The sequence below is a fragment of the Microtus pennsylvanicus genome, chromosome 16 (assembly GCF_037038515.1).
Source record: "Microtus pennsylvanicus isolate mMicPen1 chromosome 16, mMicPen1.hap1, whole genome shotgun sequence".
NCBI lineage: Eukaryota > Metazoa > Chordata > Mammalia > Rodentia > Cricetidae > Microtus > Microtus pennsylvanicus.
In genome coordinates, this window is record NC_134594.1 from 13980412 (window position 1) to 13999182 (window position 18771).

The 18771-nt window shown below is 48.9% G+C and overlaps 1 protein-coding gene across 2 annotated transcripts; it reads left to right on the forward strand.

Annotated features, from left to right (window-relative positions):
- The first annotated feature begins 3497 nt into the window (after nucleotides 1–3497).
- Spry1 (sprouty RTK signaling antagonist 1) lies at nucleotides 3498–8321 on the forward strand. 2 transcript variants are annotated; one of them, XM_075950725.1, is made up of 2 exons: nucleotides 3498–3709; nucleotides 6261–8321. In XM_075950725.1, exon 2 carries the CDS (start codon nucleotides 6316–6318, stop codon nucleotides 7261–7263), a length of 948 nt encoding a protein of 315 aa, XP_075806840.1. In that variant the 5' UTR covers nucleotides 3498–3709; nucleotides 6261–6315; the 3' UTR covers nucleotides 7264–8321. The 2 variants fall into 2 exon arrangements, with proteins under 2 accessions (XP_075806840.1, XP_075806839.1); XM_075950724.1 differs by lacking the exon at nucleotides 3498–3709 and adding an exon at nucleotides 4312–4453.
- Nucleotides 8322–18771: the final 10450 nt, after the last annotated feature.

Here is an 18771-nt window from a genome sequence, read left to right on the forward strand (position 1 = left end):
AGTTTCTGTTAGCTTCAGGAGGAACCAAATCTCACTTAGCTCTGTGCGGCAGAGCTGGGACTTCTAGTGGCTGGGTCCTGCATCCAGCTTGCTTCAGGACAGTGTTCTTCTGACCTGCCTGCCTGTGAGACTGGACAGAGGGCACGTGGGTAAACAGGACACCCTAGAGATGGGCAACCATGGAGCAGGAGGACACAGTCAAAACTCAGACCTTTGTATGTGCTTGTATGTGATCACTCACCATAGAGCATCTGAGATTTTTATTGTTGTTGATGGGATTGCTTTAAATGCCCTGGCAATTATGAAGTAAGGAAGCTAAGTATACATTATTAATTTTCTTGTGACCTTTGCCTATAGTGACCTACAATATGCGACTTTTTCCATAAATAAAGGACAAACTGTGGTTTTCTGATTATTTCATTCCATTAGGAAACAAACATTAAAGTAGACAAGCCCTAGGAGATATCTCAAGTCTTATTTGTTTTACTGAAAAGATAATTTGGTTTTCTGTTATTCCGTCTTGAAGGAGGCAGAGCTCCAAGGGTCTTACGCCCATCTGTACCGATGAAGGTGGGGGGAAGCGCTCAGATTAGGAATTGCTGTTGCCCAGAACTGAAGAAACAAGTTCATTACTTTAAGGGACCTTCCGCTCCTCATTCCAAGTCAGAAGAGCAGAAGAAATGACTCCTTGTGCTTTCTCGGGAAAATGAAAAGGGAGCCAGGGCCAAGGAGCAGGATTTAGCGTGCTGTGGGCTAGGTTAAAAAGTGCCTGTTTTGTATTGAGGCAGAGCTGCTTCCTCGTGAGGACTTACGGCTCTCATGAGTGGACAGCCGTGTTGTTGTGATTCACCTGCACCTAGGAAGGGGAGGCTCTGGCTCAGAACAACCACATCACTGGAGACCAGCAGTACACAGTGGGGCTGAGTGAGAGTCCAGAACATTCGGCGTCATCTACTCAATGCAAGACTTCATCTCTCCCATTGGCAGAATTTAAGACCGTGCAGAATATGCGAGGGTGGGAACTAGGCTTCTGAAAACGAGGGGAACGTTTATGGAAATCTTAGCGACTAGGTTAGTCTATTTGCGTCTTCACAAAGGCTGGTCACGAAAAGAAACTGAAAATACATGCCCATCCTTTCAGTGCCTCTGAAGATGCTCAGGAATACAGCGATTATTGCCCTAAAAGGAAAGGAGAGAAAATGCCCATCACTGGCCCCTTATCGATGGATTTGGGTCTGCTAATGCGTCAGCTTCTGTGATGTTTTGGTTTCCAGTTTGTTTCTCAACAGGATGCGAGGCTATGGATGATAATATAGTTAATTCCACCGCTAATAACGTAACTTATGACTAAATCCTCGGAAATGTAGAAGGTATTGCTTGCTAGCCTGGAAGCACACACACAATGACTCTGATGTTTTTATTTGGGCAAATAAATAAATCAACAAGTCTTTGAGCACTTTAATTCCTTTTAAGTCACCAGCACTTCTGAAGCATCTGCCAGATGAGTTTGCCACTTTATTCTCTTTCAACAAAAGAGAAGGCTAATTGGGTTTCCCATGAAACTGAAGAGGGAGTCTGGCCTCCCTTCCCACCCCACTCTCTTTAGACACATCTTAGCTTGGGGAACTAGAAATCACTGCCATTTCCCCACTGACCCTTACATCCCCTCTTTTTCAAAAAACATTTCCTACAACGGCTGTTTACTGCTGGACTAAACTCACTGCAATGAAGTTTGCTAAATAAAAAGGAAGGTCTGTTTCTAACTAAAAACTGATAATTTCTCTCAAATCTCATGACTGCAGGAAATAAAAAGATGAAGCATACTTCATTAAATGTCTTCCAGATTCACGGCGGCAAGTCTACCCTGATCCTAACTAGGACTGTGACATCTAAGAAAACATTACAGGAGGCATAGAAGCAGAATCAATTTTGCACAATATATTCAACTTTGAAATAGAACATGACATATGATGATAATATTTTTGACAAAATTTCATGAATTATTGTTATTTTAAAGCAGGATATTTGTTTTAGCACGTCTCTGACTGAAATACTCTGAAGTGCGTTTTAACAGGAATCTTTGAAATTAGATTTTTATAAGTGTTGTGTCATGAGAACTGTGCATTGCTCCCTGTCTGCGTTTTATCACTTTGGCGAACTGACCTCTGCCCCCGATTTGTGCAGACGACTGGGAAGAGCCAAGTCCAATACTCTGGGATGATGCTGTATGTCTGATTTGACCTTTCCAAACCAGTCACAAGAAACAGAGCCACTGCCGTCAAAGCTCATTGCAGTCCTGCATCTGTGGGAAATAGACAAGACACCAGGGCCCCGCCAGCTTTACACTTGAAAACGCGACTTTAGCACAGTCACTAGCGTGAAGGGTGAGCAGACAGTCTCTTGGCTTCCAGCATGTCCTGTCATGCTCCGGTGGACCTGCTGATTGTTGATGTTCTCGGCAGGGAAATATCCTGGATTTCTGGCACACAACTCTACACACAACTGAATTCTAAAAGCTCGAAAGTGAAGTACGCAAACAACAACAAAAAAAAAAAAACAACAACCCGTTTTTAAAACCCGCTGCTTTAAAAAATTACTTGGAGCCCAAAATATCCAAACTCACATTGGCGGATGATTTAGACCCTGGAGTTCTGTTGTTTATCAAATAATATTCCTGATGCAGTTCCCTGGGAAAATATTTCCTATAAACAATTTTTGGGGTCTTAGGTTATTTTTAAAACCCTCTATGGAATTTTTAGTTCCGCATATGGTTCTCTTCTCTGTATCCTGAGCTACACTGTTCTGATAATCGATGTCCTAAATCCCACAGTTTGTGAAGAAGCAAAAAGCATTCCCCACTTACTAGAGTTCCCCACCCTGCGGCAGACACGCGATTAAAACTGAAACTTCTGATGAGTTATGCTTATTTTGCTTGATTTATAGATGATTAAAAAAAGTTGGTGTTTTGACAAAATTATCCAAATGTTACAAAACAGGAACGACTTGGGATTTTTTTTTAATTGTAATTTTTGGGGTGTATCACGAACAGAAACAGAGCCATCACTAAAATCCCACAGCAGGAAATCCCACCCTGTGGTATGCCACTATATTATGTTTGCAAAAGTGAATGTCCTTTCTGGAACTTTCATACTTCACATCCTCCGAACTTTGCTGTTTTCATTTTTCTGTCTAAGCACACATTTTCCCTCTACCTGGGGCCCAGTGGAGTGGTGTACAAGGCTTTTTTGTTTTGTTGTTGTTTTTTTTTAATGTTCTTCATAACTCTTTTCTAACTCATTTTTAAAGGGCGAATCCACTGGTTCCCTTAAATTGGAGGCTGACAGCTCACACACTAACAGGGGCCCTGGAACTTGTGTTCCTGCCTATAGTTGCGCTCGCAGGCAACTTTTTCAGAGTCCACATCCACCGTCGCTCAAATCCTGCTCCGGGTTTTCGCACAGCCCGCGTGATTGACACATGATATCACCGGAGGCGGGTCCCAGCGTGGAGGTGGAGGTGGCGGCGACGCTGAAATGCTGCGGAGCCCGCGCGCGAGTGCTCAGCACGCAGGAGTTTGCGGCGGACCCGCAGCCAGAGCTCTGCGGAGTAAGGAGCGGCTGCGGGCGGCGTGCATGTGCCGGGAAGGCCGGCCCCGGGCTCTGCGCTAGGCGAGAGCCTTGCCCTCCCGCCGAGGACCTGGCGAGGTCAGGTAAGAATGGTGCTTTTTATTTATTTATTTATTTATTTATTTATTTAATTATCAAGGAACTGGACGTTTTCGGAGCTGGCCGTAGCTCGGTGCCCGGCGCTCTGCGGTCGGCCCCGCAGCTGGAGAGCTGGCTCCTTTCGCTTTCCCGTAGCCGGGCAGCGAGTTCCGCGGGTGCGGACGCGGGCTGGCATCGCCGCGCACCCGCGTGTCTGTGCGCATTGTTGGCGACCGACCCGCCGGGCGCTCGTGCCAGACCTGACTTTGCCGTCCCGAGTGCGGGCTTGCCTGGAGCAGACGCGCGGCTCGGACGCGCTTTGCGCTGCTGGGCATTCCGTGGGGGCAAAACGTGCACGGCCGCGTGTGTGTCCCGGGCTCGTGACTGTCCATCACCGCGAGTAGGACAGCGTCCCGGGCTGGCAAGGGACTCACGTGTTTCTGTCTCTGCTCGTCTGCAGCCGGCGTGGCGACTGCGGGGACGCGGACCTGCGGGGACCCGAGCGCCCGGGACGACGCCGGGCCGCGCGCCTGACGACCGGGACGGGACGGTGCTGTGGAGCGGGGGCCGCGCGCACCCGGCGGATGTCCCGGAGCCGCCCTCGGCCGCCGCCAACCGCGGAGAAGCGCCCCTGCCCGGGGGCCGCCGAGGCCGCAGCGCGGGCTATGAGCGCCCGGCCGCCCCGCCGCGCTTGATGCGGCGCGCACCCCGCCCGATCGGCGCCCCGGGCCGGCGCCGCGGAGGCCGAGGTGAGTGCGGGCGGCAGGTGCGGGCCGGGGCGGGCCGGGCGATCCTGGCGGTCGTCGCGCAGCCCGTGCCAAGCGCGCGGCACCCGATGGCGCTGGGGATCCAGGGGCCGCCTGTGCTCGGAGCGCAGTGCCTCGGGACGCGGGGAGAGGGCGCTGCCTCCTCCCGCCCGCGAGCTGTATTCATTCATAACTTTTCCCCCGCCGGAGCTGCGGCGGTTCGGTGCCCCCGAGGCCTCGGCGTGGGACCTTAGCCCCTGGCGCTGCTGCCCACAGTGCTGCTGTCCGCGTGCACCGGCTCCTCTCCTGGCGGGTGCGGGGCGCCGAGATGCTCCGCCAGAGCGAACTTGCTTGGGAATGCCCTGTAAAATGCGAATTAAAGCTATGCCTGGGGGTTTCATTACTCAAGCCATTCCCACGTCTTCCTTTCTTGTGGATGAGACTTGGCACATTTAAAGTCTTCGTTTTGGAGTTTTAAATTTTTTTTTTTTTTAAAAAATAGATAGGGCACAGGAGTAACGATTGGCGGCTTTCCAGTATCGTTTAGGGCTTTGGCACTAAAGGCTGCTGTTATGCATGTGTATCTCGTGTGAGGAGAAGGTAAAATAAACCAGAGGGGCTCCCAAGAAGCTAAATATGTGTAGTCTAGGAACATTAGTTAGCATCCGTGGCAAACTGCTTTTCCTTCAGACTTGTTTTTTTTTTTTTCTTTTGGCACCTGAAAAGTGGAGAGGGGTGCTGTCTTGATTTAGGGTGCATCTGTGGGTTTGGAGGAGGGCATTTCTGTGAAAAATATCCTAGATATCTACTGCCCGGAAACGGAAACGTCAGCGTTTGGTCTGTTTTAGGAAGAATACATTATAAATTGGAAATTATTTCTCGACATGGAAACGTGTTTGTTGTGTCAAGATATTAGTGTATTTATCTTCTGACAAAAGGCGTGTCGATTCGGGGCTTGTTGAAAATCAAGGTCTGCCGTGTAGGCGAATGAAAGGCGTTAAAGATAATGCAAAAAGACCAGGGTTCCTCTCCCTGCTCTCTAGGCTTGACACTTGTGCGCAAAAGTTATTCTGGTTTAACTTTTAAAGAAACTTATACACAGTGTGTGTGTGTGTGTGTGTGTGTGTGTGTGTGTGTGTGTGTGTGTGTATGTGTAAGTATGCATGCCTGCGCCCGCGCGCTCTAATGCCCAGGACAGCCAAAGCCGCAGCCTTCTTAGTTCCGTTTAGATTCTTTTTCCTCATCTCACAGATCAGTGATGAGCTTTAGATCCTGACTTGGGCCTATTGAGATTCCACGTGAGCTTGGAATAGCCAGTGTTTTGGAAATTGCCTTGATTAATTTTCTCATTAATCTAAAGCTCTTAACAGCGTACAAATAGCCAAGAGGCCGCAGAACTAAAGCCATTCTTAATCTTTTAAAAGTAGCTGACATTTTCCTTACGTGAACTGCCAGTGAACTGATAGTGAACTCTCTGAGAACAGTTCCAGGGCGCACACTGAATGCGGCCTTCGAAGGCATGCTTCATCTTAATTATTTGTTAGGTTTGCAAACAGGAAGGCATGACTTCCTCTGCATTTTAGAAGCCGGAGCGCAGCTTCTAATTTTTGTGGCATGAGATCTTTTGCTCGCTTGCTTCCTGTGATGTGGTCCTCTGCAGTCTTTTTTGGAGTTGGATTCTTGCCAGGATTCTGCATCACTGAAACCAGCCGATGGAGGAGATCATTACCAGGTGGTTTGGGCAATTTGTTACTTGACAGGCGTCCCCCCTTCCCCTTTCTCATTTCTTTGCTCTCTCACTCTTCTTTAGGATTTCCGATGCTTGCCAGGTTTCCGCTGACTGCCGGAATTGGAGATCGCTCCACATGGATCCCCCAAGCCAGCATGGCAGCCACACTTCCCTAGTGGTGATTCAGCCACCGGCTCTGGAAGGCCGGCAGAGGTTAGACTATGACCGGGACTCTCAGCCTGCTGCGATTCTGTCCCTGGACCAGATCAAGGCCATTAGAGGCAGCAACGAATACACAGAGGGACCTTCAGTCGTGAGAAGACCAGCTCCTCGCACTGCACCAAGACCCGAAAAGCAGGAAAGGACTCATGAAATCATACCAGCCAATGTGAATAACAGCTACGAGCACCGACCTGCCAGCCACTCCGGCAATGCCAGGGGCTCGGTGTTGAGCAGGTCCACCAGCACCGGAAGCGCCGCCAGTTCAGGGAGCAGCAGCAGCAGCAGCGCCTCTTCTGAGCAGGGCCTCTTGGGAAGGTCTCCGCCCACCAGGCCCATCCCCGGTCATAGGTCCGATAGGGTCATCCGGACCCAACCCAAGCAGCTGCTTGTGGAGGACTTGAAGGGTTCCTTGAAAGAGGACCCCACCCAGCACACGTTCATTTGCGAACAGTGTGGCAAGTGTAAGTGCGGAGAGTGTACAGCCCCCCGGACTCTGCCCTCCTGCCTGGCCTGCGACCGCCAGTGCCTCTGCTCGGCGGAGAGCATGGTGGAGTACGGGACCTGCATGTGCCTGGTCAAGGGCATTTTCTACCACTGCTCCAATGATGACGACGGGGGCTCTTACTCGGATAACCCATGCTCCTGTTCGCAGTCGCACTGCTGCTTCAGATACCTGTGCATGGGAGCCTTGTCTTTGTGCCTCCCCTGCTTGCTCTGCTACCCTCCCGCCAAGGGCTGCCTGAAGATGTGCAGGGGTTGTTACGACTGGACCCACCGCCCTGGCTGCAGGTGTAGAAACTCCAACACTGTCTATTGTAAGCTGGAGAGCTGCCCCTCCAGGGCTCAGGGCAAGCCGTCATGATTTCTGGAGGTGGCTTAAGACCTCCGGAGCGTCTGACTTCTGAACTGCGGCTGTTAAGAAACGTGGTGTTTCTTCTCGAGTCTCTCCTGTCTCTGTAGGAGCAGACGGTGTTCCTGCGCCCAGCTCGCTCGCACCCCACGTCAAAGGTGCTGGGAGCTGGGGGTACCTGTGGAGCGTTGGTGTGATGCCAGCTTTCCAGCTGTGTCCAGCGAGGATGTATGCACGCCCAGACTTGGCTGAGAGATGTTCGGGGTCGGGTACTGTGGGATCAGGGACTTGGTTTGGTTTATTACAAAGTAACCATGTAAGTGCTTAAATAAGCTATATATTAATCTGCCTCTGATGAGAGCTATCTTAGCCCCCATCCCCCAGTCGAAGGGGAGGATCTGCTCCTTAGAACACCGTTTGCTCTGCGACGGACAGCTTGCTGCCCTCTCCTTCCAGCCCCCAGATTCTCCCCACAGTGCACTGTGGAGATGCCAGTGTGTAGTCCCCCCCTCCCCACCCTTTCTGCCCTAGATCTAGATTCACCCGGCAATGTTGGTTTTCACATTGGAGATGATGCTGGCTAGTCCGCCCTGTTCCTCCTAGCGTCCTGTGTCTGTGAAGGACTTCCCACCCCAACTTCGCTGAGGGCAGAGCTAACTTGTAGTTGAAATTCCTGTCTGGTCCGCCCCTAGGCCTCTCAGAGCTAGAGTCCCCTAAGGTGCCCTTGGCCTCTGACTGGCCTTTTGACTCTTAACAGCTGGGTGTTTCCAATCCTTCCTGTGTTTTCATTGCCTTAGCCACAAATTGTGGTGCTTTTTGTATATTATATGTGTAAACCACAAAGTTGAATCCTGGCTATTTTTAAGACAAAAGTCTGTTAAACTTTTTTATTGTAAAGAATATTTATTATGCGAATCTCTATTATTTTATGATATTTATTGCAAAAGACTGTTGAAATGTACTCATATCTGAATATAACATATCACTACTTCATGAGAAACAAGATGACTCGAAGAAAGTACATATATGTTAACTACAATGCAGAAAATATATTAACTAATGAAACCGTCTCTTGAGTTCATCATTCTTTTTAGCCTATGCTGCTGTGGAAATGTGGAAATGTTACTTGATTTAATTAACCTTTTCAGACTTGAAGTTACAAAGTCTGGGCACAGGTGGCTTCAAGTTTTAAACAGAATGTTTCCTGCAGAGTCATTTAGTCAAAATTCTATGGTCTGGGTTGTTTCATCAAATACCCAAATGAGTTCTTTGTAAAGTAAAGGGTGTGTTTTGTTTTTTTTTTAAGATTAATGTCCCCACTTTATTTTGTAAGTGTGAGTTTTGTTCATATCATAGTTTCTTAAGATGAGGCAAAACTACTTTTTGAAAAGTGTTTACCTTAACTCTGACCGTTCAGAGATTAGTTTCCAACCATAGGGCTTAAATGATTTAGTAATGTAAACATGCTAGGAGCCTCTGGAACTGTCCCTCCTGGAAGCATTTTTATAATTAGGAATTAGGATTGCCAAAGGAAGCTCATATGCCAGAGAGCTGTCCAGGAACCTTCCTGTGGCAGCCTTGCCTTTTCCTTTGGTGGACGTCACCCAGCTGCATTCCGTGTCCTGTTAGCCTGAGCCTCACATGGGAAAACAAAATGTCGATGCCTTACTCCTAGGGCTGGAAAAGTGACTATGGACCCGGAGTCACGGTCTGGTAGACCGTCTGCCTCTTAGGTTTTGTTTGTAGACCTCGGTCTCACCAGGTCCCTGACCTGCATTTGAGAGGAGGATGGCGGTAATTCAAACCCAGGGCACCGGAAGCCACCCAGCTTCCTGTCGTGGTTTCTTGTGTATTCTTCCATAGCTGAGCTTTCGTGTTTTATCAGCCTACGTGCGACTGGGAGAAACTTGACGTCGTTTTCTGTCGGGTCACTAAAGCTGCTGCTTGGCATCATGATATTTTATAGTTAAATATTTTCTCAGCTCGGCCCCCAAGGGGAAATTTTAAATAAACTAAAGTGTTCAAAGGGCACTTTGAAATACTACGTATTTCAAAATGTGAACTTGGGAGCTTGAGTACCCATTTCACTGATGTCTTTAGTGTTTGTATTTTCCCGAGCTGGCCCTTTGCTGAAGTCTGTCAGCAGCGGGCTGCTCGGGCTCTGGCTTTTCCAGGTGCTGTCAGACACTGCGTAGTTAGGAGCTGTAGTGACCAGACTTAAGAAGCATTGGCTTAGTCTAAAAGCAGTTGAACCTCTTTTAGCGGAAAGCTTGCTGTATGTAGGGGTTAGCATCAGCTGTGTGCTGTAGAGTTTTAGCGCCAGCTCTAGACAGAGAGCTTATTGCTTGTCTTGGTGTTCGTTCCTTCTCTGATAACTTCAGACTGCTCAGAAGTGGCGTAGGTTTACAGCTGGGCCCTCTTGACAAGCCTGTCAGATTGGCAAAGCATAGATCTCTGACTCTTCATAGACAGGACAGCCTGCTCTGTGATGTTGTCTCTTGCTAAGTTCTGGAGGCCTGGGCTTCTGAACCTAACTAACCCTGACCACTGCCGTGAACTTGATAATGTTGGCAGGGAAGGCACACCGGGCATACGGCCTAAGTGTTTCTTACGCTTGGCCATTCTACTTCAGCTGGAACCCATGGCAGATTGGATGCCTATAAAACAAAACAAAAACAAACAAAAGCTAGCCTTGAGCTTCCAATCCTCCTGCCTTGGCCCCCCAATATGCTAGCATCATAGATGTACCAAGCATGCATGTTGCTGGCTTGGTGTTGAGGAAATGCTTCATTGCTGGTGTATTTTCTTAATGCTGATTTTTTTTTTGAGACATTGCTGACTTAGATAATTTAATTGGGAATAGTGGAAGCCATGTGGGATTTCTGAACTGAGCAATTTCCTGTACCAAAGCTTGTGAGATGGAACCCAGCAGGAAGGGGGAATAGCCAAAGTAGACAAGTTCCGTTCTCCGAGGGCCAAGGTGACTCTTTAAATATAGCTCATACCATAGGACGCGCTAGTTGTCACTCGAAAGCAGTGGTCTTCAGTGGGAAAGGAAATGAACTGAGAGCTAATCAACTCATTTTTTTTTTAAACCTGATTTGGAGTTGAACAAAAACTCAACTGAAAAATTCTGTTTTCTGAGCCTAGCGGGGGGAAAAATTATCATGAAGCATTAAAACAAGAGGCTTTATTATCTTTCCATTTAAAAAATAATGTGATGAGTTTGTGGCAGATTTTATATAAAACCATGTAAGAACATCGACTCCTTCTGAAACATACCAGTTACTGAATCAAAAGAATCTGGATGGGCCTTTAGTACATCCCCACTGTGCTTTTTTTTGTTTGTTCTGTTTTTAGGTGTTTGGGGGCTTTTAAAGCATCTTCTAAACTTGAATTCTTTCCGTTAAATGATAGTTGAGATCTGTCCTCTGCCATCAGCAGCTCATGAGTATAGTACAATTAAAATGCCCATATATGTCCCCAGCAGTGGCTGTCACAGGCATGTTTACGCACAGTAGACTGTTAGAGCTGCAGACGGATCCCTTCAGATGTTTTGTATTTTACTGTGTGATTGATGGGGGAGGAGTGATGGGCCTGCTGCAGTGCACAGGGCGGACGTACCAGGTAAACTCTTTGCAGTCATTATTGGTCCACCATGTAGACTGCGCCATGGAGCAGGGAGGCAGGCGTCAGCCAGTATATTTTAATATTTCTCTATCAGGTATGAAAACATGTTGCTGGTTAAACATTTTAAAATTCATAGGTATAAGGTCATAGGTCAGACCTGGTCTGAAGACTCTGGAGAAGGGACCCCCGTACTGTTTCAAAAGACTTCTTGGGTGTCTTTATCAGGCAGTTTGGGAACGGACTCAGGTAGCTTGCTGTCTTCACTTTGAGATGAAGCAAAGCCCTGACTTCAGAAGGTAAAAGCTTGTGGTGTCTGGGGACTGGCCAGGACTCTTTCATGTGGTAGAGCGTTTTTCCTTCATTTTCCTCCTGGCTGCTCGTTGCCTTTACTGTCTCTTTCTTTTATTTTTTATTTATTTATTTTTTTTATCAGTCTTGCTTCACAGTTAAGACACTTGACTGTGAGTTAAGAAATGGACCCGTCTTCTCCGTATGTTTGCTCAGGTGTCTGGGACAAGTGGCAGATGGCTTTGTTGCCCTGGTTATTTTTCATGTGTCAATATTAAAATGAGCGTCAAGCTGAGCCTGTGCCTGCCCTGTGCCATCTTCTGAGGTGATAATAGACCTGATAGGGTCCTACCTTTGGCGAGAAGCAACAGCAACTTGGTGTATAGGTGTGAACTTGAATGGTGGCAATCTTACCATTTTCCTGAGTGTGATCAAGAAACTACATTAACTGTGCTTTCCCGCATCCTTGATTGATGGTATCTGTCAGGCCGTTCCATACCTGGCATGCTAATAATTCTAACTGCGAAAGCCAGGAGAGGGGCCCAGGACTGTTCTGAACTGGCTGTTTAGGAAGGTGGCCTGGCAGCACCGCTTGCTTGCAATCTGAAAACTATTTGAAAAAAGCCATCACGGACCTTCGATTTTCGTGCAGAAAGAAACAGCGGCTGTCTAAACCAGTCTTTATCTTAGGAGCAAGAAGTCCAGTGCCAGATAGCTATCGGTCTGGAGTCACACTCTAGCAGTCAAAATAAACTTTATTGAAAAACAAGTAAACAGAGCCTTGCTTTCTGCATTTGTCTCCACAGTAAACAGCTGGAAGGAAGCTTAGAGACATCGACCAGGAAGATGGGGGCTTGGTGGATGTTCCAGGTTAGTTTACAATAAAATCGAGCGAATTTGTTAAAACAGTGGATGAGACCAGCACCAGAAGCTAGACATAAAGGATGGAAGAAAACCGAACTCCGTTTGCCGGCTGAAGATGTTAGTGTTAGTCTTCCAGGAGGACAAGCCACCTGCCGTATCACTGATGGGCAAAACTTTCCTACCTAGAATCTCTGAAAGGGTCCTTGGCTTCTGACTCAGAAACGGCCCCCATGCTCCTGACACTCAGTGTAGTAAGGTTCCAAAGTTAGCTTGCAGGCGCATGCCTAGAAATTGTGAAAGCGGAGCGGAGCTCGGGTGAGGACAGCGACCCAGAGGAGGAAGGTCCGGAAAGGCTAAGCTGAAGTGGACGGAACTGGAGACGCAAGAGTAGGGAGAACAGAAAGCCGCAGGACCACAGGGCTGGTTACACGTGGGCTCGCAAGGGAGCCAGCCGGGAATAAGACCAATGTTTGGGGCCCCGGCAAACGGGAGAAGGGTGGCTCTGTTGAATGGGTGTGATTCATTGTGGGTGGACTTGAGGAAACGTTTGAGAGCTACTGAGGTAATCATGAGGCATGACCGTGGGAAAGGGCTGGAGTTCAGGGAGGGAGCGAAGGCTTAGCGTCTGCGTGGTAGTGGGGGTGGCAGGAAGTTAACTGAGAGGTTTTCTGTTTATGGTTTTCCTTCCTTCCTTCCCCCCCTTTTCCTTCCTCCCTCCCTCCCTTCCTCCCTCCCTCCTTTCCTTCCTCCCTCCCTCCTTTCCTCCCTCCCTCCTTTCCTTCCTCCCTCCTTCCCTCCCTCCCTCCCTCCCTCCTTCCCTCTCTCCCTCCTTCCCTTCCTTTCTTCTTCCTTTTTTTTTTTTTTGAGTCCAATCTGACCTGGAACTTACTGTGTAGCCGTCGATGACCTTGACCATCTGATCCTCCTGCCTCTAATTTCAGAGTGTTGGGGTTACACGTGTGTGCCGCCACTCTGCTTATGCAGTGCTGGGGACTGAACCCAGAGTCTCCTGCCTGTGGGGCAAGCACTCTCCGGACTGAGCTATCTTTAGCCTCAAGAGTTTTGGGAACCCCCTATGTTTTAGGCATCAGTAATGTACATCCAAACCGTGGTGAGCCAACTAGTGAAGAGCCATGATGAACAGCAGCGGTCGTATGATAAACTAGTTAAAAGTAACTTGGCAAGCCCCAAGAAAGAAGAGAGGAAAGAGCAAGCGGATATTGAGCGAGGACAGGAAGGCTAGAAAGGTAAGAAGACATGGGAGGTAGAAGACGTGGACCTGTTGATAGGTGCTTCACGGACTGGCCAGGCACTTGGGCGAGCGGGACCTCAGCACACATGGAGCAGGAATGTCTGAAGGCCCAGGGCCTTTGATGTTACTGAGGCGCAGTTAGAGGTCGGCGAGGCAGGGTGTCACCCAGGGGCGGTGAGAAGCGCTACCTCACCAAGGGTTTGGGACATTTTGGACAGTGCTCAAGGGTTTGCTGAAAGGCCCGGTCAGAAGACTGGGCGGTTCCGGTGAGGGTGGTACAGGTGGACCAAGAGGGAAGAATAGGAAAGACAGCTGTGGGCCCAGCAGCTCTGAGTCAGGATCCTGGCAGGCAGCCACAGCTTGTGCTGAGGAAGTCCGGGGAGGAGGAACGGCAGGAGGAAGGGGAGGCTGAGGATCTGGAAGAGTGTGTAAGCAATAGAGTGCCAGAAGTAGGGCTGGAGGAGCAAGCCCAGAGGCTGGTTCTCCCGTCTGGAAAACAGGTGCTCTGATTTTTAAAAAGATTATCATATTTATTTATTTATTTTGTGTGTATGGATTATTTGCTTGTGTGTATGCTTCACATCCCTGCTCCTGGTTCCCGTCAGAAGCCAGAAGAAGGCATCAGATCCTCTGGAACTAGAGTTGGTTATGATTGTGTGGGTGCTGGAAACCAAAATTAGGTCCTGTACAGGAACAAGTGTTCCTCACCAGCGGGCCGCCTCGCCAGCCTGCTCTAACTTGCTTCAAGTTCAGCAACGGTTTGTCTGAATAGGAAGTACTCCCCTACAGCCTCAGGTATTGGTGTTCAGGCAGGTTTAGGTGGTACAGCTCTGCTGGAGGAAGTCATCTCTAGGAATGGCTCACGGCTCTGTTGGTTCTGTGCTTGCAGTGTGAGGATGTGTGCTCTCGGCTTCCTTCCTGCTCACGCCCGTCCATAACTGCCGAGCTTCCCCCACATGATGGATTCTTGCTCTTCTTGAACCGTAAACCCAAATAAACCCTTCTGTGAGTTGGCTTGGTGGTATATCACAGCTACAGATAAGGAGCTGTGGTCTGATAAAATGTACGATTCTTCTTATAGATGGCATCTCATGAAGTCTGGATTGGCTAGAGCTCAACACATTGCTGAGGATGACTTTGAACTTCTGATTCTCCTGCTAACACAGGGACTCCAGGCGTACGACTTTACATCTAGGCTTATGTAGAACCGAGGATGGAGCCCAGGGTTTCATCAATGCTAGGCAAATGTCCTGAGTTTTATCTCCAGTCCCAGGCTTATGATTTCTTTTTTTTAAAATATTTATTTATTTATTATGTATACAATGTTCTGTCTGTATGTATTTCTGCAGGCCAGAAGAGGGTATCAGACCTCATTACAGATGGTTGTGAGCCACCATGTGGTTGCTGGGAATTGAACTCAGGATCTTTGGAAGAGCAGGCAATGCTCTTAACCGCTGAGCCATCTCTCCAGCCCCCTTATGATTTCTTAAAGAACAGTCTTCAGGAGCAAACTAGGAAGAGTTTATGGCAAGTGGGGTGTGCCTTATTTATGGAAATGGGCTGCACATAAAATCCCTACTGGACAGAGAAAACACCTTCGTGAAGACTGGTGAAACAGTTGGTTCACTCGAGGAATAGGCAGGAGCAAAAGGCCTGTTTCTCGAATTCTTGCATTGGCAGAGGCTGGCACAGTGTGGCTAAGGGTGGCTGGGCATGGCTGAGAGTGACAGAGAGTGGCCGAGGGTGGCAAAGGGTGCGGCACCTACACCTGAGTTCTGTCCTTCCCTCTAGGTTTGCATGCTGCAGATTGGCAGTAAAAGCTGCAGTCAATCTGATTCCCTAAGGGAAGAACAGTCGGTTTTTCTGGGATGCTGGGAACCGCCTCTGCCCACCAGGAGAGAGAGAGAGAGACCCTGTAGTGTCAGCCGTCGGGTTCCTCCATGGTTTCTAACCTGTTTGAAATTGCCTGTCCCTTGGTCTTTGTTATTCATGCTTGGTCAGGTTGTTTGTTTGTTTTGGTCTTTGGTGCTGGAAATATAATTCAGAAGGAGATAAAAGAAAGTAGAAATGACGCTAAAAACTGCAGTCAAACTTCTGGGACCCCGAACATGCTTGTTCTTACTGTAGAGGAGCTAGTGGGGCCTGGGACATGGGTCATGTCAGGGGTATGCCTGCCATCCAAGCATAAGGACCCAACTCGGATCCCCAGACCCCATGTGGGAAGCAAGCCATGGTGTGCACATCACTGATTGGAGGGAGACAGATGATGTTGGCCTCTGCTGCTCACACACACACACATGTGCACACACACAAATCAGGAAATATCTTTTATTTCAGTGACTTTCAGTTTCACCCCTAAAAGCTTCAGTGTAAGGAAACAAGCCAAGACTGATAACCAAACTGAATCTGTTCCTAAAGTTAACAACATTAGCAAGTTTTAGAAAAATAAAATTAATTTGACTTTGTTGACAGTGTGTTCATGTATCCAAAGACCACACACATGTGCTCAGGATCCCAGCATCTGAGCAGTGATTGGGCAGGTTTCTGTATCACCATTGGTGCTGTTGCAGTTGGAAAACTGGGTCATGTGAACATCCTGGGGGAGAGGAGAGTGGATGTTGCAAGCCTGGGGAGGCTTCCCTGAGAAGACCCGAGTGAGCTATAGAATATGGCAGGGTGGTGGGGAAGTGAGCCACAGAGAAGTAGCAAGGTGAAATCACACACATTTGGTGTCTGGACTTGGAAGTTGCCTGGTGTCTTAGGTTTATGTTGCTCTGATAAACATCATGACCCAAAACAACTTGGGGAAGAAAGGGTTTATTTCAGCTTATAGCTCTCAGGACACATCCGTCACTGATGAAGCTCAGAGCAGGAACACGAAGGCAGGAGCTGAAGCAGAAGCCATGGAGGAGTGCTGCTTACTGGCCTGCTCCCCATGGCTTGCTCAGCCTGCTTTCTATACAGTCTAGGACCACCTCCCTAGGGGTCACACCACCCACAATGGCCTGGCCCTGCCAAATCAATCAATCAAGAAAATGCCTTAAAGACTTGCCAACAGGCAATGTGATGGAGACATTTTCTCAATTGAGGTTTCTCTTCCCAGATAACTCTAGCTTGTGTCATGTACACACACACACACACACAGAGAGACACACAGACACACACAGACAGACACACACACACACACACAGAGACACAGACACACACACAGACACACACACACACACAGACACACACACGCACAGACACACACAGACACAGACACACACTCACACACACACACACACGCAGACACACAGACACACACAGACACACACACACACCAACAAAACCCAAACCAAACCAATTGAAAAAAACACAAAAGGCCAACCAGGACACCTGAGAAGGACTCAGCTTTGGCAGCAGTAAGCTCGGAAAGTGAGCTCTGTCCTGTGGGAAGTCGGAGCTATTCCAAGAACAATGGGACCAGACTTGGAGTTTCAGGGCGGTTCCTGGAGAAAGCTTCAGGAGAAAGCTGAGGAACTGGTGTTGGGGAATATTATTTTAAGGTGTGTTGCTTTTGTTTATGCTGCATTTGTTTAACTCTGTGAAGCTGTGATTCTTTGTCTGTCTAAAACACCTGATGGTCTAATAACGAGCTGAACAGCCGGTAGCGAGGCAGGAACAAGGATAGGCAGGGCTGGCAGACAGAGAAGATAAATAGAAGAAAAAACAAGGAAGAAGAGGAACAAGAGGAGGAGAGAAGGACACCAGGGGCCAGCCACCCAACTACACAGCAAGACACAGAAAGAGTGAAAGTAAGATTCATAGAGGAGAAAGAGAAAAGCCCAGAGGCAAAAGGTATCGAGGTAATTTAAGAAAAGCTGGCAAGAAACGAGCCAAGCTAAGGCCAGATATGTATAACTAAAAATAAGCCTCTGTATGTGATTTATTTGGGAGCTGGGTGGTGGGCCCCTCAAAAAAGTCAAAAGAGCAAAACTTTGCACAACAGACCGGAGGTTGAAGGAAAGGCCCAATGGACGGTGAGGTGAGCTCTCGGCTGAGACCGGATGTCTGGTGACGGAGTTGGAGGAGGATTCTGGTGTCCGGTGCAGCTGCTGTCTGTAAGCGGAGATGTGTTTCTAGAAAGGAATGAAGAGCTGGGAAGGCCAACATTTGTCTCCCCACTGTTCCACTAACTGCACCGCTCGCTCCCAGAACTGTTAATAAGTAATCCAGCGGCCAGGAAGCAAGAAGGCAGCCGAGAGCTGCCAACCCCAACAGAAACAACATTATCAATTCATTCCTCCACCCCAGTGCTCCGGAGTTCCCTGCCTCACACTCAGAAAGGTGTATTAAGTGTGTAAGCCCTGTTGCCAGAGTCAAATCCTAGAATTTTAACATTCCAAGTCGGCCACACCCTGTTTCCTCAAACCACTCCTTCCCTGGGAGCCCCATCCCCAAGGGCTTCAACCAGCCCTGCGCTTCACACCATTGGAGAAAACCAGTATTTCAGGGTCCTGACTTTCCTGATCCTGCTGTGTTTTTCTGTCCCTTGGCGAAGGAAGGTGGGGGGGGGGGGGCAGTGCTGCCTGCGGAAGAGTCTACAAGGCCTTTGGAAGTTAGGGTCTTAAGCCTCTCAAACTTAAACCAGGAGGGGCTTTAAAATCAACGTGATTTTTTTCTTCAGTGCTTAAAAAGCTGGTCCGAAAGAGAAAGGGTGCACAGTGGTGGGGTGGGGAGAGCTACTGTTCAGAGACCTGGACTGGACTGGGAGCTGGCTCAGTGGGACTTCTGGGGAAGCGTGAGAACTTGAGTTTATAGTCCCAGCACCCCAAGCCAAGTGGCAGTGTGTGCCTGTAACCCCGCAGTGGGTGGGTGCGGACGGTGGCTCTCTGGAGCTTGCTGGTCAGGTCACCTGGCTAAGCTGGAGCGTTCCAAGTTCAGCCAGAGACCTTGTGCCCCAGAATAGAGTGGAAAGCCCTAGAGGAAGCCGGCCAACGTTGACCTCTGGCCTCCACACGTGTGTGTAGGCTCCGCCCTCGGGCTGCTGATTTCGTTGCACAGACCTGCCCATACTCGGAATCCGGGGGCTTAATTGACAGCTTCTGAGAGGGGCGCATAGGAAGTGGATGCAGGGGAGTCGTGTGTGTGTGTGTGTGTGTGTGTGTGTGTGTGTGTGTGTGTGTGTGTGTGTGCGCGCGCAAGTGCACGTGTAGTAATTGAAAGCACAATAATTCGGGGTTCAGAACTGGTCCCTTTTGTTTTCGGGTTTGAAATGCTTGTAGATGCCGGGCTGGAAGTGGGATGGCTCCAGGGTTTGCGGTGGAGAGAGCTGGAAAGCCCCACTTGGAAGGTGATCATTAGAATTGGGGGGGAGGGTGATGGATCTCAAAGTGTACCCGTCAGCACTGCCTCTCCACCCCAGACAGTGGCCAGTACGTCCCTCCACACACACGGAGTGGGTGCATGGTCTCGGGTGGATGTTTTAGTGGGGGTAGGGACCC

What these genes read in the sequence shown, in the direction of transcription:
- Spry1 (XM_075950725.1), top strand. Translation starts at nt 6,316, where the DNA reads ATGGATCCCCCAAGCCAGCATGGCAGCCACACTTCCCTAGTGGTGATT.